The sequence below is a fragment of the Chiroxiphia lanceolata genome, chromosome 5 (genome assembly GCF_009829145.1).
Source record: "Chiroxiphia lanceolata isolate bChiLan1 chromosome 5, bChiLan1.pri, whole genome shotgun sequence".
NCBI classification, from domain to species: Eukaryota; Metazoa; Chordata; class Aves; order Passeriformes; family Pipridae; genus Chiroxiphia; species Chiroxiphia lanceolata.
In genome coordinates this window covers 31,178,330-31,197,377 of record NC_045641.1, presented here as the reverse complement: position 1 = coordinate 31,197,377, position 19,048 = coordinate 31,178,330, and the positions used below count along the sequence as shown (strand labels likewise).

At 42.6% G+C, this 19,048-nt stretch overlaps 1 protein-coding gene across 2 annotated transcripts in view; it reads left to right on the top strand.

The window, feature by feature from the left end:
* The window catches only part of SLC38A1 (solute carrier family 38 member 1), a 41,837-nt gene extending 23,258 nt beyond the window's left edge, over positions 1 to 18,579 (top strand). Inside the window, exons 6-17 of one of the 2 annotated variants that reach the window (XR_004357108.1) lie at positions 444 to 536; positions 837 to 918; positions 2,099 to 2,181; positions 2,819 to 2,877; positions 3,584 to 3,706; positions 5,858 to 5,937; positions 7,092 to 7,192; positions 10,294 to 10,412; positions 10,965 to 11,106; positions 11,215 to 11,312; positions 12,364 to 12,551; positions 15,702 to 16,182. Coding sequence is in view for 1 of the 2 variants with exons in the window: in XM_032688040.1 (XP_032543931.1) it covers positions 444 to 536; positions 837 to 918; positions 2,099 to 2,181; positions 2,819 to 2,877; positions 3,584 to 3,706; positions 5,858 to 5,937; positions 7,092 to 7,192; positions 10,294 to 10,412; positions 10,965 to 11,106; positions 11,215 to 11,312; positions 12,364 to 12,465 (1,082 nt within the window). In the remaining variant the exon portion in view is untranslated. Of the gene's footprint in view, positions 1 to 443; positions 537 to 836; positions 919 to 2,098; positions 2,182 to 2,818; positions 2,878 to 3,583; positions 3,707 to 5,857; positions 5,938 to 7,091; positions 7,193 to 10,293; positions 10,413 to 10,964; positions 11,107 to 11,214; positions 11,313 to 12,363 lie in introns of both variants that reach the window. The other variant, XM_032688040.1, reaches the window with a different exon arrangement.
* Positions 18,580 to 19,048: the final 469 nt, after the last annotated feature.

The window sequence follows — 19,048 nt, the reverse complement described above, 5'->3', positions numbered from 1 at the left end:
CTGTTAAACAGTGGCTGTCCTCATTTGGATCGTTCAGGGAAAGCAAGCAGCTGCCAGTGCTGACTTGCAGGTCCTGCTGTACCAGGTTTTGTCTGGAGAGGAGGCTTTCTATGTCATTCTCATTGCAGGCACAAATCTATGCCAGGATGGGGATACCAGAAGGAAATGTCACTAGGGGTATAGACAGACTCATTAAAGGAGTGCAATAGTCTCATTAAGAGCTTCCATTTCAAAAGTGACTGGTAGCCAATGATAACATTTATAAAAGTCAAGAAAACATATAAGTTTCAGCCCTAGAAATTACAAGAGAGCTCCCTATTTACTTGCAAAGGGCAGTTTGGGCTGCACAGATGGCTGGTTAGCTGAAAAGAAATCATAAGTGTTTCAACTCAGCAGCTTTCAGTGGTATATTTGTTACCTTTCTCCTCTTTTCTTTTATGCAGGGTGCATGGTGTATGAAAAGCTTGGTGAGCAGATCTTTGGTACCCCAGGCAAAATGATTGTCTTTGGCTCTACATCTCTTCAGAACGTTGGAGGTAAAGGAAATGAGGAATATTAGAAAACAAAGCTCAGGAATATCTCAATAATGTTACAGCTACCAACCAGTCAGGTTCCTCCTTCTCCCCACGACATCTTGGGATCTTCATGCTCCTCAAGATAGCTGTGGCCAACACTTTGCATGCAGCGTTTTGAAAATGCTGTAGTTTTACGGTCAGTCATACTTCAGGGTCTTCTATCATCAGACATCACTGTGGGAGAAGGTTCAGGATGCTTCTCAGTACTCGTTCCACAAAATACTTTATCCATTTTCTAAACTGATCTTCTTCTTCCTCCAGCAATGTTGAGCTATCTCTTCATCGTCAAAAATGAGCTGCCTTCTGCCATAAAGTTTCTAATGGGAAAAGAAGAAACTTTTTCGTAAGTTGAATTAATTTTGATGCTTAGACTGTAGAATTTAACATTGTGTAGTTAAGTTTAAGCATATGTTTACAAAAGCTCTTAAGTATTGGATATCCTTTAGGTTTGTCAAAGTAGATTTTCACAGGAGTCTCTCAGGGGGTTCATAAAAACCAAGACAATTTTGGGAAGGAAAAGATGGATAGGAAATGCAGGTTAGTTAGCTGCTGGTTTTGCACACTAGATTTTTATGAAGAATGGTGATTTATGCAAAGCTCTTATAGAATCCAATATTTTATAGTGTTAGGCAACACTTGAAAATATTGGGAGCAATGCAAGTTAAAGATATTATGTGTTTCCCTGCATTCTCAGCATCTTGCAGAATTTTGTCCCCGGAACATTGTCCGTAGTGTGAAATCCTTCAATACTAGCATATGACAACTGCAGAATATTATACTTAGATTTCTGCCACTTATCATTCCTTGAATTTACCAGTTTCTTTAATAGAGGGATGACATTGTTTTATAGTGGTAAATATCCCTCGCACTAGGTTATATGGTGTGCTGTAGTGCACAAGAAAGTGGTAGAGACTCCATTCCTCCTCAGGCTATCATACTAAACTGGACCAAGCAATGGAAATAGGTCATCAGAACATCACTAACACTGTCCCTTCTCCTCTTTCTTGCTTTCCAGCAGTATTCAAAGCACTTTGCTAGAGGAGATAACAGTCTTGGACTGGCCAGTGCATGCCAGCCCTCAGGAGCCTGGTTTGCCACTCCAGTCAAATGCCTGGGTGGTTTCCCAAATGAATTGTGGTGCCCCTCCCTGCTCCACTGTGCCGTATGTGTGACCCTTTGCACAATCTTTCGTCATCCTGACACGGTGGCTTATATCAGGTCACACAGGTGGTTGTTCTGCCTCTCAGTCCCACTCACTGATCCCAGCAGTAGGGTGATATTTTGACTAGTGACTATGAAAATCTGCCATACCTGAGTCAGACCAGTGCCCTGTTTCAAGGGCTGGATACTTTAAGAGTCTGCAAAGTTGAGATGTGACCCCTTCTCTCCTTTTGTAGGAGCTTGTAGGGTAAGAAGACCAAAGATAGTTCTGTAAGTACAGCAGTCAAAGAGGGTGACTGAAGGGAAAACCAGAGAGTGTTTAAGGTGTGCTCATGATATGGTTTTTTAAATGTTTTATGCAGGGCATGGTACGTGGATGGACGGATTCTTGTTGTCGTAGTGACATTTGGCATAATCCTCCCTTTATGTCTCCTTAAGAACTTAGGTAAGATGAAAATGCCATTTTGGGCATCATGCCACCGACAGCCACACTGACCAAAAATAAGTTACTTTTCTATAAGCATCAAAATTTTTGGTGGTGAGGTATTGGACTTTGAAGTAAGATATATGCAGAGAATTGCATTTTCAAATGTGTTTGAATCCACAGAGATGCCAATAGGTACACAATGTATTTTTTTAAAATCATGTAACAACATTTGGCATCAAAGTCCAGCTGGGATCTTCCTTTTGAGAAAATAACCCAAACTCAGCTGATGTGACTTGTATCAGGGAATCTGTATCACATTCTGATTGCAACTGCACACTTTCATGTATTTTTCAATTATCACAACCTCTTTCAAAAGTAAAATTAGTTAAACTGATGTATAGGTGACCCTGAGGAAGTCAAATGGGTCAGAGCAAGGCTCAGGCCTGACCAAAAGCTAGGAGACTTGTTATGTAGGAGATTCCCCACATGGGAGACTTCCACACCAATAAGACGTATTTTTGTCCTGCCCAGAAGCTCACAATGCATATTAAATGTATAGCACATTTGAACTTTTCATGAAGAAGCAAAAGGAAGTAAAAGCCAAGATAGACTAATAAGATAATTTTGTGTAAGATTTCCCTTTAATTTCTTTCAGGGTATCTTGGCTATACCAGTGGATTTTCATTAAGCTGCATGGTATTTTTCCTGGTAGTGGTAAGTTCAGCTTGCTTTCTTTGTTGGATGAGTCTTAGAACCATAGAATCATTAAGGTTGGAAAAGACCTTTAAAACCATCAAGTCCAACTGTCAACCTAGCACAAGTTCACCACTAAACCATGTCCTCAAGTGAAATAGGCGCACGTTTTTTGAACATTTCCAGGGATGGTGACTCCACCACTTCCCTGGGCACTCTTTTCCAATACTTTACAATCCTTTCCATGAAAAAAATTTCCTAATATTCAATCCATAACTCCCCTGGTGCAACTTGGGGCAGTTTCTTTTTGTTCTGTCAGTTGTTACCTGGGAGAAGAGACTGACACTGACCTCCTACAACCTCCTTTCAGGTAGTTGCAGAGTGATAAGGTCTCCTCTGAACCTCCTTTTCTCTGGGCTAAATAACCGCTGACCTCAGTAGCTTCTCATATGACTTACTCCCCAGACCCTTCACTGCCTTTCTTGTCCTTCTCTGGACTCACTTCAGTACCTCAATGTCTTTTTTGTAGTGAGGAGCCGAGAACTGGACACAGTACTCGAGATGTGGCCTGATCAGTGCCAAGTACAGGGGAATGATCACTTCCCTAGTCCTGCTGGCCACGCTATTTATGATACAGACCAGGATGCTCACAATTTCACTGATATTTTAATTTTAATTTACTTTTTTTATTATTTTAGCAATTAGCTATCTTCCATTCTTATTCTAGGTTATTTACAAGAAGTTTCAAATTTCCTGTGGTGTACCAGAACTAAATGCAACATCTGTCCTATCAAATAGCTCAGCACATGAACATATGTGTAAGCCAAAGTATGTTATCTTTAATTCCAAGGTATGTTTCTTTTTATAATACTTATTTTTAATTCACATAATATGTGCACCTACACCCCATGTTCTTAAGCCAAACAGCACCACATAGGGCCTGATTCTCCATGCTTCCATTTGTGATCCAATGGTGAATGCACAATGGGTCTCCTTGCCCGGTGTTACGGAGATGCCATGATGAATGTGCCTTGCAGTCTTGTCCTGCCCTGGTAGTAGATGTGCTAAGGCTATGAGCCTGAGCTACCACTGGACAATTAATGCTTTCTTCAGGAGATTTTTCCTTTCCACTGCTTCTTACTATCCATACTACAACTGTGCCTTTAGACTCTTGTTCAGCAGAAGCTGAGTAAGCCACTCGTGCATCCAAAGCCCAGAAGTAATCTCTGTCCTTTAGCAGAAAAAACACTTCTTTGTGACAGGGTACATGTTTCTGTAGCCATGTGGTGAACTGGACTGCAAAAAGGATACAGTTGGAAGTTAGTCCAGCAAAAATTTGGTTGCTTTTCAGTCAGATGCTTCCCTCTGTCACCACACAGCTGCAAAAGAAGTTGGTCTAAGAGAATGTGAGAGCTCTGGGAGCAGGAGGATGGGATGCAGTGCTCCCAGTGGAACAGCCCCTTATCCAGCAGGGTATGGTCCTCAGGGCCTTACAGTCGCATTCATAAACAATGCACATGTGTAACAGAGGCATGCAAAAATTAATTTTTTTAAAATTCAGGCTACCAACTTCAGTTGAAGAAGCCAATCCAAGCACTGTTCTTTGGTTGGGGGAAACCGTCACCCCAGATACAGTGTGACAGAACAAGAATTAGTTAATTTGGTGTGCGACAGCGGCTCAAGTGTAGGTATTCCAGATAGTATGGAAGGGCACCTTCTTCTACAGTGAGTCTCAGCATTTGCCTCAGAGCCAGCAGAGTCACATCAGAAGGATCAGTCCATTTGAAGTAGGCACCCGGAGCTGATATTCCGAGGTTTGCCCCCAGGGCCAACAGTTTGCCAATCATTTTAGCAACTTCGGTGTGTGAGGAGAGACAGGACAGTTTTACAGAATCAGAGGATAACCGAGGTTGGCAGAGACCACTGGAGGTCACCTGGTCCAAACCCCGTGCTGAAGCAGGGCCACCCAGGACTGTGTCCAGGCAACTTATCAGTATCTCCTACAGATGGAGACACCACAGCAGCAATGTGCTATGAGTGAGCGAGAGTAGGTCACAAAGGCCTGGGCAAGGAAGGACCACTGGAGAGCAGCCAGTGCATTTACTGAATCTGCCAGGCCTGGGCTGTATCACAGAACAGCTTCTGTGGGAAGGGGATGCCTGTGACCAGCACAAGATCTCAGAGGGTGGGACAGAGCTGCATGTAGGGATGAACTCATTTTGTCTTTGCAGATTCACGCTACCTCTGCTCATATCCATTCCCTAACGGAGAATGGAAGTGCTTGGGCACGATCATTTGTGAAATTTGGCTGAGGATTGAAATCCCCTCAAGCTCTTAGTGGAGAAAGGGGTGAGGTACCCCTCAGAGGCCTCCTGCACTTCCTGGTGACATAATGGTCTTTCTCTTTCCCCAAAGAAAAGCATGCTCCCTCCAAAGCCCTCCTAGTCCTTTTGTTGGCCTGGGAAATTAAGGGATTCAGTCTGGTACATTGAAATATCCATTTATTTGTAAGTTCTGCATTCCTGTTCTCTTTTCTTACAGTCTGGATACGGGCTTCCTCTTCAGGACCTCAGCCTTAGCACCACGGGTGCGCACCCCTCTCCATGTCAAGGCAGGGTAGCGTAGCGGTGACCCGCCATATGTCCCTTTTACGCGTGACACTGTGCTAGTAACCGTGACAGTAGCTGGGCAGGGAGACCCATCCCAGGGAGCAAAACCAGCAGCAGTGTGGCATCCAGAGCTGCGCTCTACAAGCACAGTCAGGGCTGCACTTGCACCACCAATGCGAAGACTTTGTCCTCAGGTTGAAAGCACGCTGCTTTCCGTATTTCATTAAATACGTGCTAATTGACAGGTCTTCTGCCTTCTCAGAAGGGCTCTCAATGTTCAGTTGAAGAATTCAAAAAGCTGGGAGCTGAGGTAGTTGAACACGGAACGTTTCTTCACACCACTGGAGGAAATACTACTTCTTAACTTCTTTTCTGAAATTCTCTCTGAACAGACTGTGTACGCTTTGCCCACCATTGCTTTTGCATTTGTGTGCCACCCGTCAGTCCTCCCGATTTACAGCGAACTTAAAGAGTAAGCCTTTCTCTTCCTTTTTTTTTCTTTTTCTTTTTTTTCCAGTTAATTGTTTTTAACCATTTTACATGGAAAATGTTAGCACAGAGGTGCTCTGAGTCATTTGTGCCACTCAGAGATGTGCTTTAACAACACCCAACAAGCCCGCGAGCATGGCTGTCAGCTAGGAAATCTGGCCGTGCCGCGCTGCTGGGGTGGGGGCAAGGGAAGTAGAGAATAATGCAATACTTGTGAGTTTTCTCTGGAAGTACACAGCAGCCTGGGGAGTGCCAAATTGTGCTGGTCATTATTTGGCAGAGGTGTGTGTTCCACTAATGGTGTTTGTTCCAGTGCAACTAAAAATCTGTTGCAGTACCAGGAAAATAAAAGTACTTTCAGCCTCACTGATATTAAAAGACCTGTGCTGGTACTGCTGTCTCACTGACACTTCTGGCTGGGACCAGTCCTGCTGTGACATCATTGGCAGCCCTGGGCAGCTGCAGTGGGGTCCTGGGCCGCTGGGGAGCCCAGGAGGGAGGTCAGAGTCAGGCAGACCCATGAGTGCCCTCGGGCCACTGCCACTTGCTGGATGCTTTAAATTTCAAGTGACTTTAGCAGGTTCACAGGTGCCTATTTAGGGCATCCTTGTGTGGATTTAAAAGTCTAAGTTTAGCCACTGGAGTGTAAATATTTTAGAACAAATATCTAAAGATGAAATGTTTACACTTTTACCTATTTTATAGGTCTGCATACATCCAGTATTTTCTACCCATGGCAACACGAATGTTTCTCTGCAGTCATTCAGAATGTTTCTGGGTTCTTTTCATCTCTGTATAATTTTATGCTTCTCTCATTTTGACCTTTCAGTTTAATTATTGAAGTGTTTCAGGGCCGTCCTCTCTCCACAGGGCTTCACTCTGCTTAAACAGGTTTGGCCGTGGAGCAGAGCCATAGGTTGGACCCACTATTTTTTGACTTAAGCCCCAAGTAGGGTCCTTTTCCCCAGTCCTTTTCTTCCTTGTGCAGCTGTCAATGAATTCGTGTTTTGTATGGAAATGCATTAGTGAGTCTCCCCAGAAATACTGTGTTTATGCAAAGACTTAAAACATTTGAAACAGCTATTGAAAAATCCAGCCTAACCGTTTTTATGTGTTCTTTTTCTGTTCTTTCTCCAGCCGTTCACAGAAAAAAATGCAGTTGGTTTCAAATATCTCATTTTTTGCCATGTTTCTGATGTACTTTATGACTGCCATATTTGGCTATTTGACTTTCTACGGTAAGTATGCAGTTCTTTATTGATCAGAGTTGAAAGGGGATACGTGTAAAATCAATAGTCTATCCCAGCTGGAAAGGAAAGTCCCATCTACTTATATTAAAATACTATTCCAAATAATTTTCCTTAAAGTTTTCATATGGAAGATATAAGTCCTTTCTTCCTTTTCCCCTGTGGATGAAAAGCACAAGTGAAAGTATTATTTGCAAAAGGCATATTCAAAATATGAGGGAGAGATTTGTTTAACAGAATTGGGGATTAGGTGGGGCCCACTAAGATTGTGTTCCAGGGTCCTCACCTGAATGACGTGTGCATTGGTAACGACTGAAGCATGCATACTTGCAAAAAATTAGACAGATTTGAGAGTAGGTCCTAGGAAATGAGTAACAAATAGGCCATCACAGGTTTTTCACTTTTTTATTGACGCGTTTAGAGACACCAGACCAAATGTTTTCCCTGTGTCCCTGGAACTGACCTCTTTAGGTCTTGGTTAAACAAACTGGCAGTGGGGAAGCTTTGAGTATTGTCCCAGCTCAGCTACCAAAGGATGATTATTTCAGTGTTTGAGACTCATACCATCTCTTTTCATGCATATCAGTTCACTTAACAAATTATGTTGTGTCACTAAAGGATACAATATGTATACCCTAAAGGCACAATTGTTAAGTAGAGTAGGATAAAATATGAATGCTGCCCAGGAAGCTATTCCCATGTTCCAGTATAATGAGAATGTTAAAAAGCAGTCTCTTTTTCCATGGACCATTGAGGGGTTACAAGACAGGTGACAAAGCTGATATTTGCCTTTTACTTCAGAGTCACCATCAGTCTTCTCCACCCTATTCCAAGTGACCTTTTTGTTACAACCTCTTCATTTATGATACTGTCCCTTGTAAGCCACCTATTGCAAGAGAAAGAAAATAACTAAATATATGGCATTTTTTTTCTTTCCAAGGTTTACCTATCTCATATTTGTTTTCTCAGACTCTCATTCTAAGGCCTTGAGTATACATGCGCTGAAGTAATTTGAGGTCATCTGTTCTAATTTTCCCAATAAAACCACAAATAGCCTGCAAGTGACAACAGCATCAGCTGTTCTCATCCAACTGCTCCCATCTAATACATTTTCATAGAGATGTGTCAAATTAGCAGCCCCAGGGAGCAAGTGGGTGTAAATCAGCATGGACCCCTTCACTTTGGCAGGGAGGAGATTCTGATGTGATTGCCCCAGGGATCTGAGGAGGCAGATCCGTGGCGCTCCTCTCTGGGAATCTCCCACATCCCTCAAGGACGAGGGTCTGGAGTCCATGGAGGAGGTAGGGGCTGCGTCCTTCTGGCCCTCCTGAGGGGGAATGGTGGAGGAATCCCTGGGGTGTCTTGTGTGCGTCTTCCCACATCAGGCTCCCCAGCACTGAGAGCCCAAAAACAGAAGCTGTGCAGCTCTGCTGGCGCTTCTGCAAGTGTCAGTGCCGTGACAGGCAGCAAAAAAGACACTGAGGGAATATAAAATTCCTCCATTTGGATCATTCTTCCCCTTGAGACTGACAAGACCTTACGTTTCATATGTTCACTTACAGTGTTCTAACCCTCTTCTCTACCCTTACCTGGGTAAGAACAGTATTTTTATTGTGACCATTTCTTCTTTGCACCAATAGTACTTGTCTGTTTGCTGTGTTCTCAAAAGTGTTGCAGTGATGACTATATTTACATTGCAGAATTACAGAAAAGAGGTGTTTTTCTTCCCCTAAAAGGTCACAGTGTGGTTGGGCTCTGTGGTGTATCTAGCTGAAAGGAAAACAGACCTTCAACTGTAAGCCTTGCCCTTCACTTCCTACCTGGCTGCAGCCCGTGAGTGGTACAGAAGTTGCAGTCTGTGCTTGCAGGAGCAGAGTAAGCTCTGTGTCGCAGAAGCTGTGCATGTGCCCGGCTTGAAAACCCCACTCCTGATCTGCAGGGAGGTGGGAGAGCATTTTCTTTCTCCTGGTGGGGATTCAAGCACTGCATAGGTGGTGTTAACCTGTGGTCTCTACCCAGAAAGGTGCCCTGGGGGGAGTGTAGGCATTTTGCCACAGGATAGATCCCTCTGCCTCCAGGAATACATGAGGTTTTACCAAGTGCCAAAAATGGTAAATCAGACGTGGCCGTTGAGTTCCCTTTAAGAGCTGTTATATTTTACCACCAGCTTTCTAAGATTAGCAGGCAGAAACAAAACATAAGCCTAAAAAGGGGCAGCAAGTATGTTTTGTGTCACGCTTAACAGCCCCCGCCTTAGGTTTTTGCTCCTGGATATTTAAAACTTACAAAGCAAACATGTAGATCCCTCAGCAACTTGGTTTTCCTCTTGGTTAGTACATGCAGACCTGCTCTGCACTATTTATCACAACTTCAAGGAAACATTTTGGCAGGAGGTTATATTAAAATATTGCCAGCGCCTCCCCGTTAGGCACCCCCTGTGATTTGTCTTGGCTGCTGGGGCCGCCGGCTGGCGTGGAGCTGAGCTGCAGGCACTGCTGGCAGCCCTCAGAGGAGCTGCTGAGGGATTTCAGTGCAAATGTCAGTGTCCCACTGAGAGCTGACCCAAGATAGGCTTTGTTCTCGGTTGAGAACAGGGGCACTGCTTTTCACTGCTAGTTTATTTGCTGTTTAGACTAATTTAGTTCAAAACCTTGCAGTTTATATTAAGTTCAACCATTGCAGTGCATGTGTTTATTTTTATATCCTTTGAAACAAAAAACCAAAAAGTCCATGGAACTAATTAAAAATAGCTTATTTCACTTTACCTATTTTTGTATCTATGTATATATGTAAGCAAGCTTTTGTGTATGTCTCACTGTTGTCTTTCCTACAGTGAAAATTACCTTAGACTTAGGCACGTACTGTCTTGAATTAAGATGCATTCCTAAATCAGGCCTCCAAAGGATTAATCTGGAATAATGGGATCATTAGGATTTTGTTCAAAGCGCTGTTTTAACTCAAGAATGTTTCATTCCGTACTCTTTTGTTTACAGATAAATCACTTGTTGTTCAAGAAGGCTGTTGTTAAACAATGATTTTTGTGAACTAATTGCCTGTTTGCCAGAACACTTACCTTACTGTCTTTTCCATAGAGAGTGTGCAGTCAGATCTGCTTCACAAATACCAGAGCAAAGATGACATCCTGATCCTGACCGTGCGCTTGGCTGTGATTGTGGCGGTGATACTCACTGTGCCGGTGCTGTTTTTCACTGTAAGTAAAACTTCCTGCATGGTTTGGAAGTAATAGCTGTACACAGCATGTTTCTTCAAACCACAGTCCAGCAGTTGCTGAGACCATAATGTTGCAGCTACTAAAAGAGCTTGAGCTTGGATCAGTTTTCTGCACACCAGCCTCCCCCTTCAACTTTTCTGCATGGAGAAGTTCTTCATGCAGGAAATAAATAAATTGCTTTTGGTCTTAAACATGTTTTAAATTGAATCCACAAGAGTTCTCTCTTCCTTCACATCACTTTATTGGAGGAGGCTCAGAGATGAAGTTAATTTTTAAGTGCAGAAGGATTCCAAAAGATACATTAGAAAGAGAGGAATATCCTACTACACATGCATGTGTAACTACAGTTCTGAAATAACAAATTGATTTTAAGGATTATTTCAAAGGATATTACGTGAGACAATCTAAAATTTATGACAGATCTATGCAGCACTTATCACATGAAGAACCAGTTCAAATAAACATGGGAAGCTTTGAATTGGCTCATAGACTATTCTTGACAGAGAAATTTCTCTCTCTCTCTCCCTACAGGTGCGTTCATCATTATTTGAGATGGCCAGAAAAACAAAATTTGACTTAGGCCGTCATGTTTTGGTTACTTTTGTTCTTTTGGTTATCATCAACCTGTTAGTCATTTTTATCCCATCCATGAAGGATATTTTTGGAGTTGTAGGTACAGTATCCTGGTTTTGTACTACTAATAAAAGACGGTTGCTAATCAGCAACACAATAATTAGCTGTTGCTGACAGTTAACAGAACTCATTTATTTGAATTTTACAGGGGTCACTTCTGCCAATATGCTGATTTTCATTCTTCCTTCATCGTTGTATTTAAAAATTACACAGCAGGATGGATCAAAGTTGACTCAGAGGATTTGGGTATGCATTCCATTCCCATCAATGCAACACTTCCATTTTGTCATTCTTTAAAGTGTGCTACGTGCAAAGCACATCTGATCTGAACATAAGTGTGAACTTCTTTACATTACTTTCCCCCTGTGCTTCAGTTAGCTGGCAGCTGTGCTTGCCTTTCTCCTTGGCTTACCCTGGGGGTCTCCTAGTGGAGGGGCCATACCATGCACAGCATCTCATATTTTGGGGAGCCCTTCTCTGCAGGGTGAGGGACTCCCCTGGCTGGCAAGCAGCAGCCCTGCAAGCAGCAGTAGCTGTCAGTGGGGTGCAGAAACCCCTCCAGCCACCTCAGCAAACCTTTCAGCTCAGAAAGCTCTCTCTGTTTCTGTGAGTTGATCCAGAAAGTGTGCAAAGTGCTCCATTTGTGGTATTCCTCACAGTTTTCATGGACCAGAGTCAGACTTAGGGTGGTTCCACCAGAAGCAGCCAGCTAAAATGTTATGTTAGCCCTTTGGCATGCATGAGCAGATGGAAATGGGCCTTGGAAAGATTTCCTATGAGCCCCAGAAAGAGCTGAAAAGATGCAATACTGTGTATTGCCAACCTAATGGGGCATGCACTGGAAGCATTGTAAGGTCAGACCTTCCTTTTCTGAGCAGACAGGCAGGAAACATGTGTTTCACTTGTGGCTACATCCACAGATCCCATGATGAAAGGGCTGAACTTTGATGAACACATATCCGCTGGGAAGAATATACTGATTTCCGTGAGGCTTTGGAAAGAGCAGAGCTGATCAGTCCTAAAAACAGACTCACTTAATCCTCTTTAGGGATGATCGGTATTTAAGAAGTGAATTGAGAGAAGGAAAAAGATTCGTTTGGTGCTCACCAAGTAATTATTAATGACGCTAATCTGTTTAATTATCTATGGGTCTTGTCTTTACCAGAAGTGCTATTTCATTTTAGTTGATAACTTTGATACATCACCTTGTAAGTCTCCTTAAGAGGAGAAGTTAACATCCTTGAATTAATTGTCTTTTCTTTTTATGCACTAATTTTCTCTCCGTTTTTTGTTTCAGGCTTCTCTTTTCTTGGTGCTGGGGATAATGTTTTCCCTAGTGAGCATTCCCTTGGTCATCTATGACTGGGTACAATCGGGAGGCAGTGCTGAAGGCCACTGAAGTTCACCTCCTTCTGAAAAGAAGACACCTCTGTTCACTATACACCAAAATCTCAACCATCTGTTCTGTTATCTATTCCATCTTTTGTGAGTTTACTCAAATCAAATCCAAATAATTATTATCCAGTACTGAAAATATTGTTATGGGTGTATTTTCTTGGAGAAAAGAGACCCATTTTTCCAACAGACATATTGAGTTATCAGATCAGTGATAAGTCTGTGTTAATTGTCCATGAAGCTATGTAGAGTATTGCTCATAGGAATTCATCACAATTAGTTTCCCCTCTTCCACTCATGAACTGCATTGTTTCATTATTGTCATTAGCCCTTCATCCACAAGTTCTGCTCCTTTAGAGCAGCAGCACCTGTTGCTATCAGTTCCAACTGGAGTGATGTCCGTTCACACCCTTCCCTCCCTCTTTTAGCCAAAACTCTGCTCTTTAATTGTACACATCTGGTTTGTTGGTTTGTTTGTTTCTTCTGTTGCAGTTTCAGGCACCATTTGCCTCACTGGGTCAAGTGTAGGATTGTGGATACAGGCATGAAAAGCACCACGAGAGCATAACTGAGCGTTATATAAGCATAGGTCCTAAATCCGGTGCTTCTCTCTGGTATTCTGGTGGGGGAGCCAGCCCCAGGGCTTGACCTGTTCGTGGCTTTTGGGAACAGCCTGTGTGTGTCTTTGTGATGGGGTGCAGGGAGCAAGAGAAGGATGGCCACTACCACCAGCCACCGTTCCCCTGGCACACTTCTGTTGGAGACTGACCAGAACTAGACTTGACCCCAAACCATGAGCACTTGAGCCTGAAGAGAAGCAGACGTTCAGAGATTTCCATGGGAAGTCTGCATTTTCTTCAGCGTTAAGCTGTTCAGTAATGTTCCACTGCTGTCAGAAAAAAAAACTAAACTCCAGTTTTATTAAAACCTACACATTTAATCATATCTCATGCCTTTTTCATTCTAGGATTCATTTGTACATACCTTACCCTCCTCCCACTGAAGTCAGCAGGATCTTTGGCAGTAGTGGGAGCCTGATTGGACTCGCTCTCTAGTGGAAATTGAAATCTGTAACATTTCTTTAAATGAACAGAAATACTTTTTAGTTTTAAAAGTTTCATTTACATTTTTCATCAATTCTTCATAACAGTTAAACAACTTTCAATTACTACTAGCAGAAACACTGTAACTTGCATCTGTTGTCCACAGAATAAGCATTTGCCTAATGCCTTATAGCTGGTGTAGAGAACTACTTGTAGAGACTCAAATGCTGAGCAAACATCTTCTACTACTGCACTGCCAGCAGCATAAATGTGTGCACTTTGTGTCATTCACCGTGTGAGCCAAAAAGTGTCTCAGAATATGAATGTGGCTCCCACTGAAAGCACTGATGGCTAAAGGGAGCCCCTGTCAAGCCCCAGGGCTGAGTGATGCTCTCAGTATGCCATATCTCTCACTATGTAGTAACCCTTTTGTTCCCAGTAGCTGGTTCATTGACAACTCCCATTGTAACTGTGGAAGCATACTGTCATCAGCTGTGAGGAGCCTGTCATTGCAACTTGCTCTTTTAAAGGTTATGGATGGAGTATTTGGGGTCTTTGGATTTCTGGGAGCTACTGAATTGCCTCAGTTGCCATGGCTTGAAAGTTGGGACCACAGAGTGCATCTCAGGACCTTGAAAGTTGGTTTCTAAGGGTAGCATCCAGAGAGGTTAGTTTGAGGCCTTCCTTAGAATTTGGGCATTGATCTGCAGTGTTCATGCTGCAGAAACTAAGCCTACTAAGCCCAGACTTCCAGATCTGTACCTCAGCCCAGGCAGTGAGGTATCTGCCTCTGATGATACTCCACTGTGATCCAGAAATAAGGCAAAGTGGACTCCGCAGGCTGCCCAAGTCCTTGGAGTAGCCCAGCAGCAAGAACAAAACTGGAAGCCTTCTCCCTTCAGGCAAAGTGACCTGCTAGACTGCAGTGCAGGGTTCCTTTATTCTTCCTTCCTCCTGGCCCCTGAGACCTTCACTCACAGGCTCCCAGCAAGATCTCCAGTGCAGCATCCTTTCTCCCAAGGATCCCCTAGCCCAGCCTTTAACACATGAACTGCTGAGATACCTGGGACCACTGGGCTATTGTGCCTTGTGCTTTCCTGTGACTGGTCTCAGACCCTGCGATGGTGCAGGTCACCAGCTCTCTCTGTGCCATCTCTTTATGGGACTGATCCCTGCCCTTATTCACAAAGAAGTCCATACCATAGCCTACAAGACCAGGTGTTAGGCAAGCTCTGGGGAGAAGAACCTATGCTTCGTTCCTATCTCTTTGCACTTCACCCACCAGCTTGGCTGTAAGTTTGTGGCTCCTCTTTTGCAGGCACCCATCCCTCAGTGGTCACTGCAGCAGGAGCCCAGCATCTCACTCCATTCTCTGACTCAACTTTCTGAGGTCACATTTCAGGTTTTGAGGTGCCTTATAATCTCTCTGGATCTTATCCTGAAAAACCTAACTCAGACCTGAGGATGCTGTACAGTGTTATCCTTAAGATGCTCCAGGGCTCTCCTGCTTTCCTCCCCGCTTTATCCTTCTGCTACTGATTAATGAGCAGCATCGCTCTGTGCATCAGGAGTTGTGAGAGAGGAGATCCTGGGAACAACTTTCAAGTACCCAGCTATGAGCTAGAGGTCTGATCTGCTGCACAGGGTTCCAGCAAGGTCTCATCTGTGACATCTCCCTCCTCTCCATCCCCCCGAATAATCTGTAGTCTTCTGTTTGAAATACCAACCATTGAGTTTTGGCACCCAACTTCCTTCGACTGGAAGGGCTGTTGGGTCACTGATTGCTCCTTTTATATTCCTAAATCTCTTCCATCACTATTGCTTTCTCTCCTCTTTGCTGTTCTGCCTTCTCCTTTTTCCCAGTTTATTTGTATACTGGAGTTTTACTGAATAAATAGGGAGAATGAGCTGAGTGTGCATAGAGTGAAATTACCCAAGGTACTGGACCACCAAAGCATATTTTAGATACTGAAAAATAGATACCCAAAATATTAAGTCTTTAAACAGACTTTTTGCTTCTGGGTCTCTTAACTAGGAAAAAACCAAACCAAAACAAAAAAACAAACAAAAAAAAGAGAATTTTGCTTAAACTGATTTACTGGCATCATATTTATAGATATTTATGGAAAGGTATCATGTGTTTATTGATGTCTGTGGTAATGAACGTGAAATAACTTGCTTTTTGTTTTTTCATCAGGTTTATACATTCTTAACAGAATGCAATAGACCCTGCTGTAACTGTCAACATCAGTGATGGATGACAATATTTGTTTGAGGTTATCTGTAAAATGTACTGCTGTTTTTCAGTTCATTTGGAATAGTGAATCTGTAGCCAATGATTGTATGAGTACCACATTTTAGCTAGGATTTTAAAAGCACAGTGAAATGCTATATGAGTTTCTCTGTTAAATTAATAGGATCCAGACTACCATATCTACTTAGTAGGGAGTAGCATGCTTTCTTTTCATAGAGAGTTTATCACTATTGTGAGCACTGCAAATGTCATAGACTGGATGCAGAATTGCTCCTAATAACTGCAACAAAAAAACTTTAAAATTTCCATTTGCATAATCACAACAATCGAGTGGTGAGGGACAAGAAAGGACTAATTAGAAGCAGGGGCTACTAATGAGATTGTGAGAGTTAATCCTACACTTAAAAGATGGCCTTGCTGCCTCTCCTAGATCACAGCACATTGCAAAGAAAATAGTCATGGGCTTAAAACAACCGTAATACTGCTGCCCTTCTCTGTCCCATGGCACACATACCTAGTAAGTAAAACACAATAAATTGTTATTCGGGAACAGTATCTCAGGAGCAGTGACCTCTCTGGGTGATGCTTGCTTCTGGTCGAAGGGCCAGTGCCAAATCCATGCACCAGCACAGACCTTTTGTAGAGCTGACATGGACCAAGTGGTGCCTGGCCCATGTGCAGGCCTAGGACAGAACAGCTGGTCTCATCCTGCGAGGTCAGGGATGGGGATGCTCATCCGCTCCTGAGGGCTGCTCTTCTGAGACACATTTGAACACACAGCCTGTGCTCCACTTGCAATAGGTCACACGTGCAAGTGTGAGTTAGATGATCCGTGGGTTGTGTTTGTGCATCTGCCTTACAGTGCAAAGCGCAACACAGTTCTGATATTGAGTATTAACAGTAACAATGGTATCTCTAGCTTATCTTTAAATGAAAAGGTTTCTTTGCTTGAACCTTACATTAAGGCTAAAGAGCATCTCGGTCAAAACAAAACTCTTCCCATGTGGTGGTGTCCCACGTCCAGTCCTACTGTCCCACCCCAGTGCCTGTAGGAGAAAGGCACCGCAGAATGTACTCAGCTCCATCAGCAGCTCTAAGAGATGGCTTTATCAACTGGCGCCAGGGTGCTTTCATAAACTAAGTCCCCAGAGCCGTTGGTGCTGGAAAATCCTTATTTCCTATAACGTACACAAAGAATGTTTTATTTGTATCTAATGTAAGGATTTGTGTAACAAACTGTGAAAAAAAAAAAAAAGAATGAATTAATAAAAAGTACAGGGCTGGAAAGGTCTAGAATTCACAAATTGTACACACGCCTATGTTTCTCAAAACAAATCTATGCAGTTGTGTTGTATTGTAGGAAATTTCATTTTTATGTACATATATATTGTAAATAAATAGGATGCTGTATATTTTTGCAGTTGTTTTTCCCCTATGATATAGAAGTGTTGAGATAGGCTCTGCATATAAAGAGTAATTTAAATAGAAATACAAATACTTTAGCTTCTTAGCAAAATGCATATCCTTTTCTTTCTCCCAAGAGTACACAAGTTAAATCCTAAACTTGAAATTACAGTTACATCACTAATGTGACAAGAAACAGAAAAATAAAAGGTCCAGTGAAATTGCTAGGATTAATTCCAGTGCATGACTCCCTGTTTTCTCAAGAGCAAGTTTGTCAGTCTTCCTGGTCGGTAAAATATCTCCCTTGTAAAAGGCCCCTTTGGTATGCAGGTAAAGTGTTGAAAAGGCTTTATGCAGAAACCATGGCAAACTGCAACCAGCAGTTTGACCCAGCATTATGCCATGTTGCATCCAGGCATATATTTACCCAACTAGGCCAAACAGGTCAGGGCAAAACTTCTGCATTTCCATTTTCAGCTATCAGAAATGCGTGTACTTCAGAAAAAAAAGTACTACAAGCAAGGGGTGGGCAGCAACCAGAGCAGTTGGAATTGGTGCCATTTCTAACCCCTGCCCTTCTTGCAGAGTCCTGTGGCTGCTTCTCTGCCACAGACCCCACTGCTCTCATGCAACCAAAACACTAATACCTGAGGATGCCAAGAGCATCCCCGGCCAGGGACTGCTTGCACATCCCACCCTGTGAACAGACAGAGGCCAGTATTTTGGTCATGGGATAGCTGCGTGTCCAGGGGTGAGGGTGATGGGGGAGAAGAGCTGTGTGCATCCCAAGAGTGCCTCCATCAAAGGCCTTGTATAGACTTTCTCACTGGTAAAGCATGGAAACATGTCTTTTTCAGGATTGCTGAAAAACGGAGGTTAAGGAAGTGCATCTAAAAATAATTGTATTTTTTTTCCATGTTTACTTTATGAGCTTGGATGAAAATGAAACTTGAAATAACATTTGCTTTCACCATGAGCACAAATTGAGGAAAAAAACCTATATACAGTCAGTTCTACAAAGCTTTTCAAGTTAATACAAGTGTACATTTTATTTTCAGTGTTATAGCCAACAAAATATAAACTGTAAAGGTATTTTTCCACAAGACTTGAACTTTAACTTGTTTATAGAAACCTATTTTTAGTGTCCCAATATGTGTTATGGCTCACCCAGATCCAGTATGAACAATGCTGTTTGAATGATGTATGCTTGATACAAGCTCGCCTGTAATAGATTGTTGAAGTGAGTCATAGGTAATATTTTGCTCCTGTTAATATCACCTGTTAACTTTGTGCTGCTCATATCCAAATAAACAACGCCGTTTTTTCTGTTTCTGTGTGTAAATAAAAAAAAATGTATTGAGTTCTATAATCTCTCTGTTAACTCTATAGTTTTTAAACATTAAAATTGTAATCTAAACTAATGTTGGGACCATATTCTTTCAAAGGAATGTGTATGTATTATTTTAATAATTTGAATAGCATATGCTCCCTGCTGTTTATGCAAGTATTTTCACTGAATGTAGGGCATGCAGCTTTTGCGAAGCCAACTATATTAATAGATTTGGTGCAGTATATGCAGCAAAATATCAATAGACATCTGTGGAGCATTAAAGTGAAGTTTCTGATACAGTTTTAGAGGGACCTGAAGCTGGGGCATATGGTCACCGCGGTCTGGGGTTGCTGAAGATGACAGCATTCCTAAAAGACAGTACTTGTTTCTGCCTGCTCTTTGAAGACTGTCCAAGTGCTTGCCAGTCTGTTTCAGGGTCGAGTCAGGCAGTTTAATTTCAAGGGCTGCTGTTAGAGTTAGGTTTGAGTACAGATGTCAAACTGGTACCTGGAGTGACTAAGCCTTTGCCAGACTTTCTCTGTCTGCTAGCAGATGT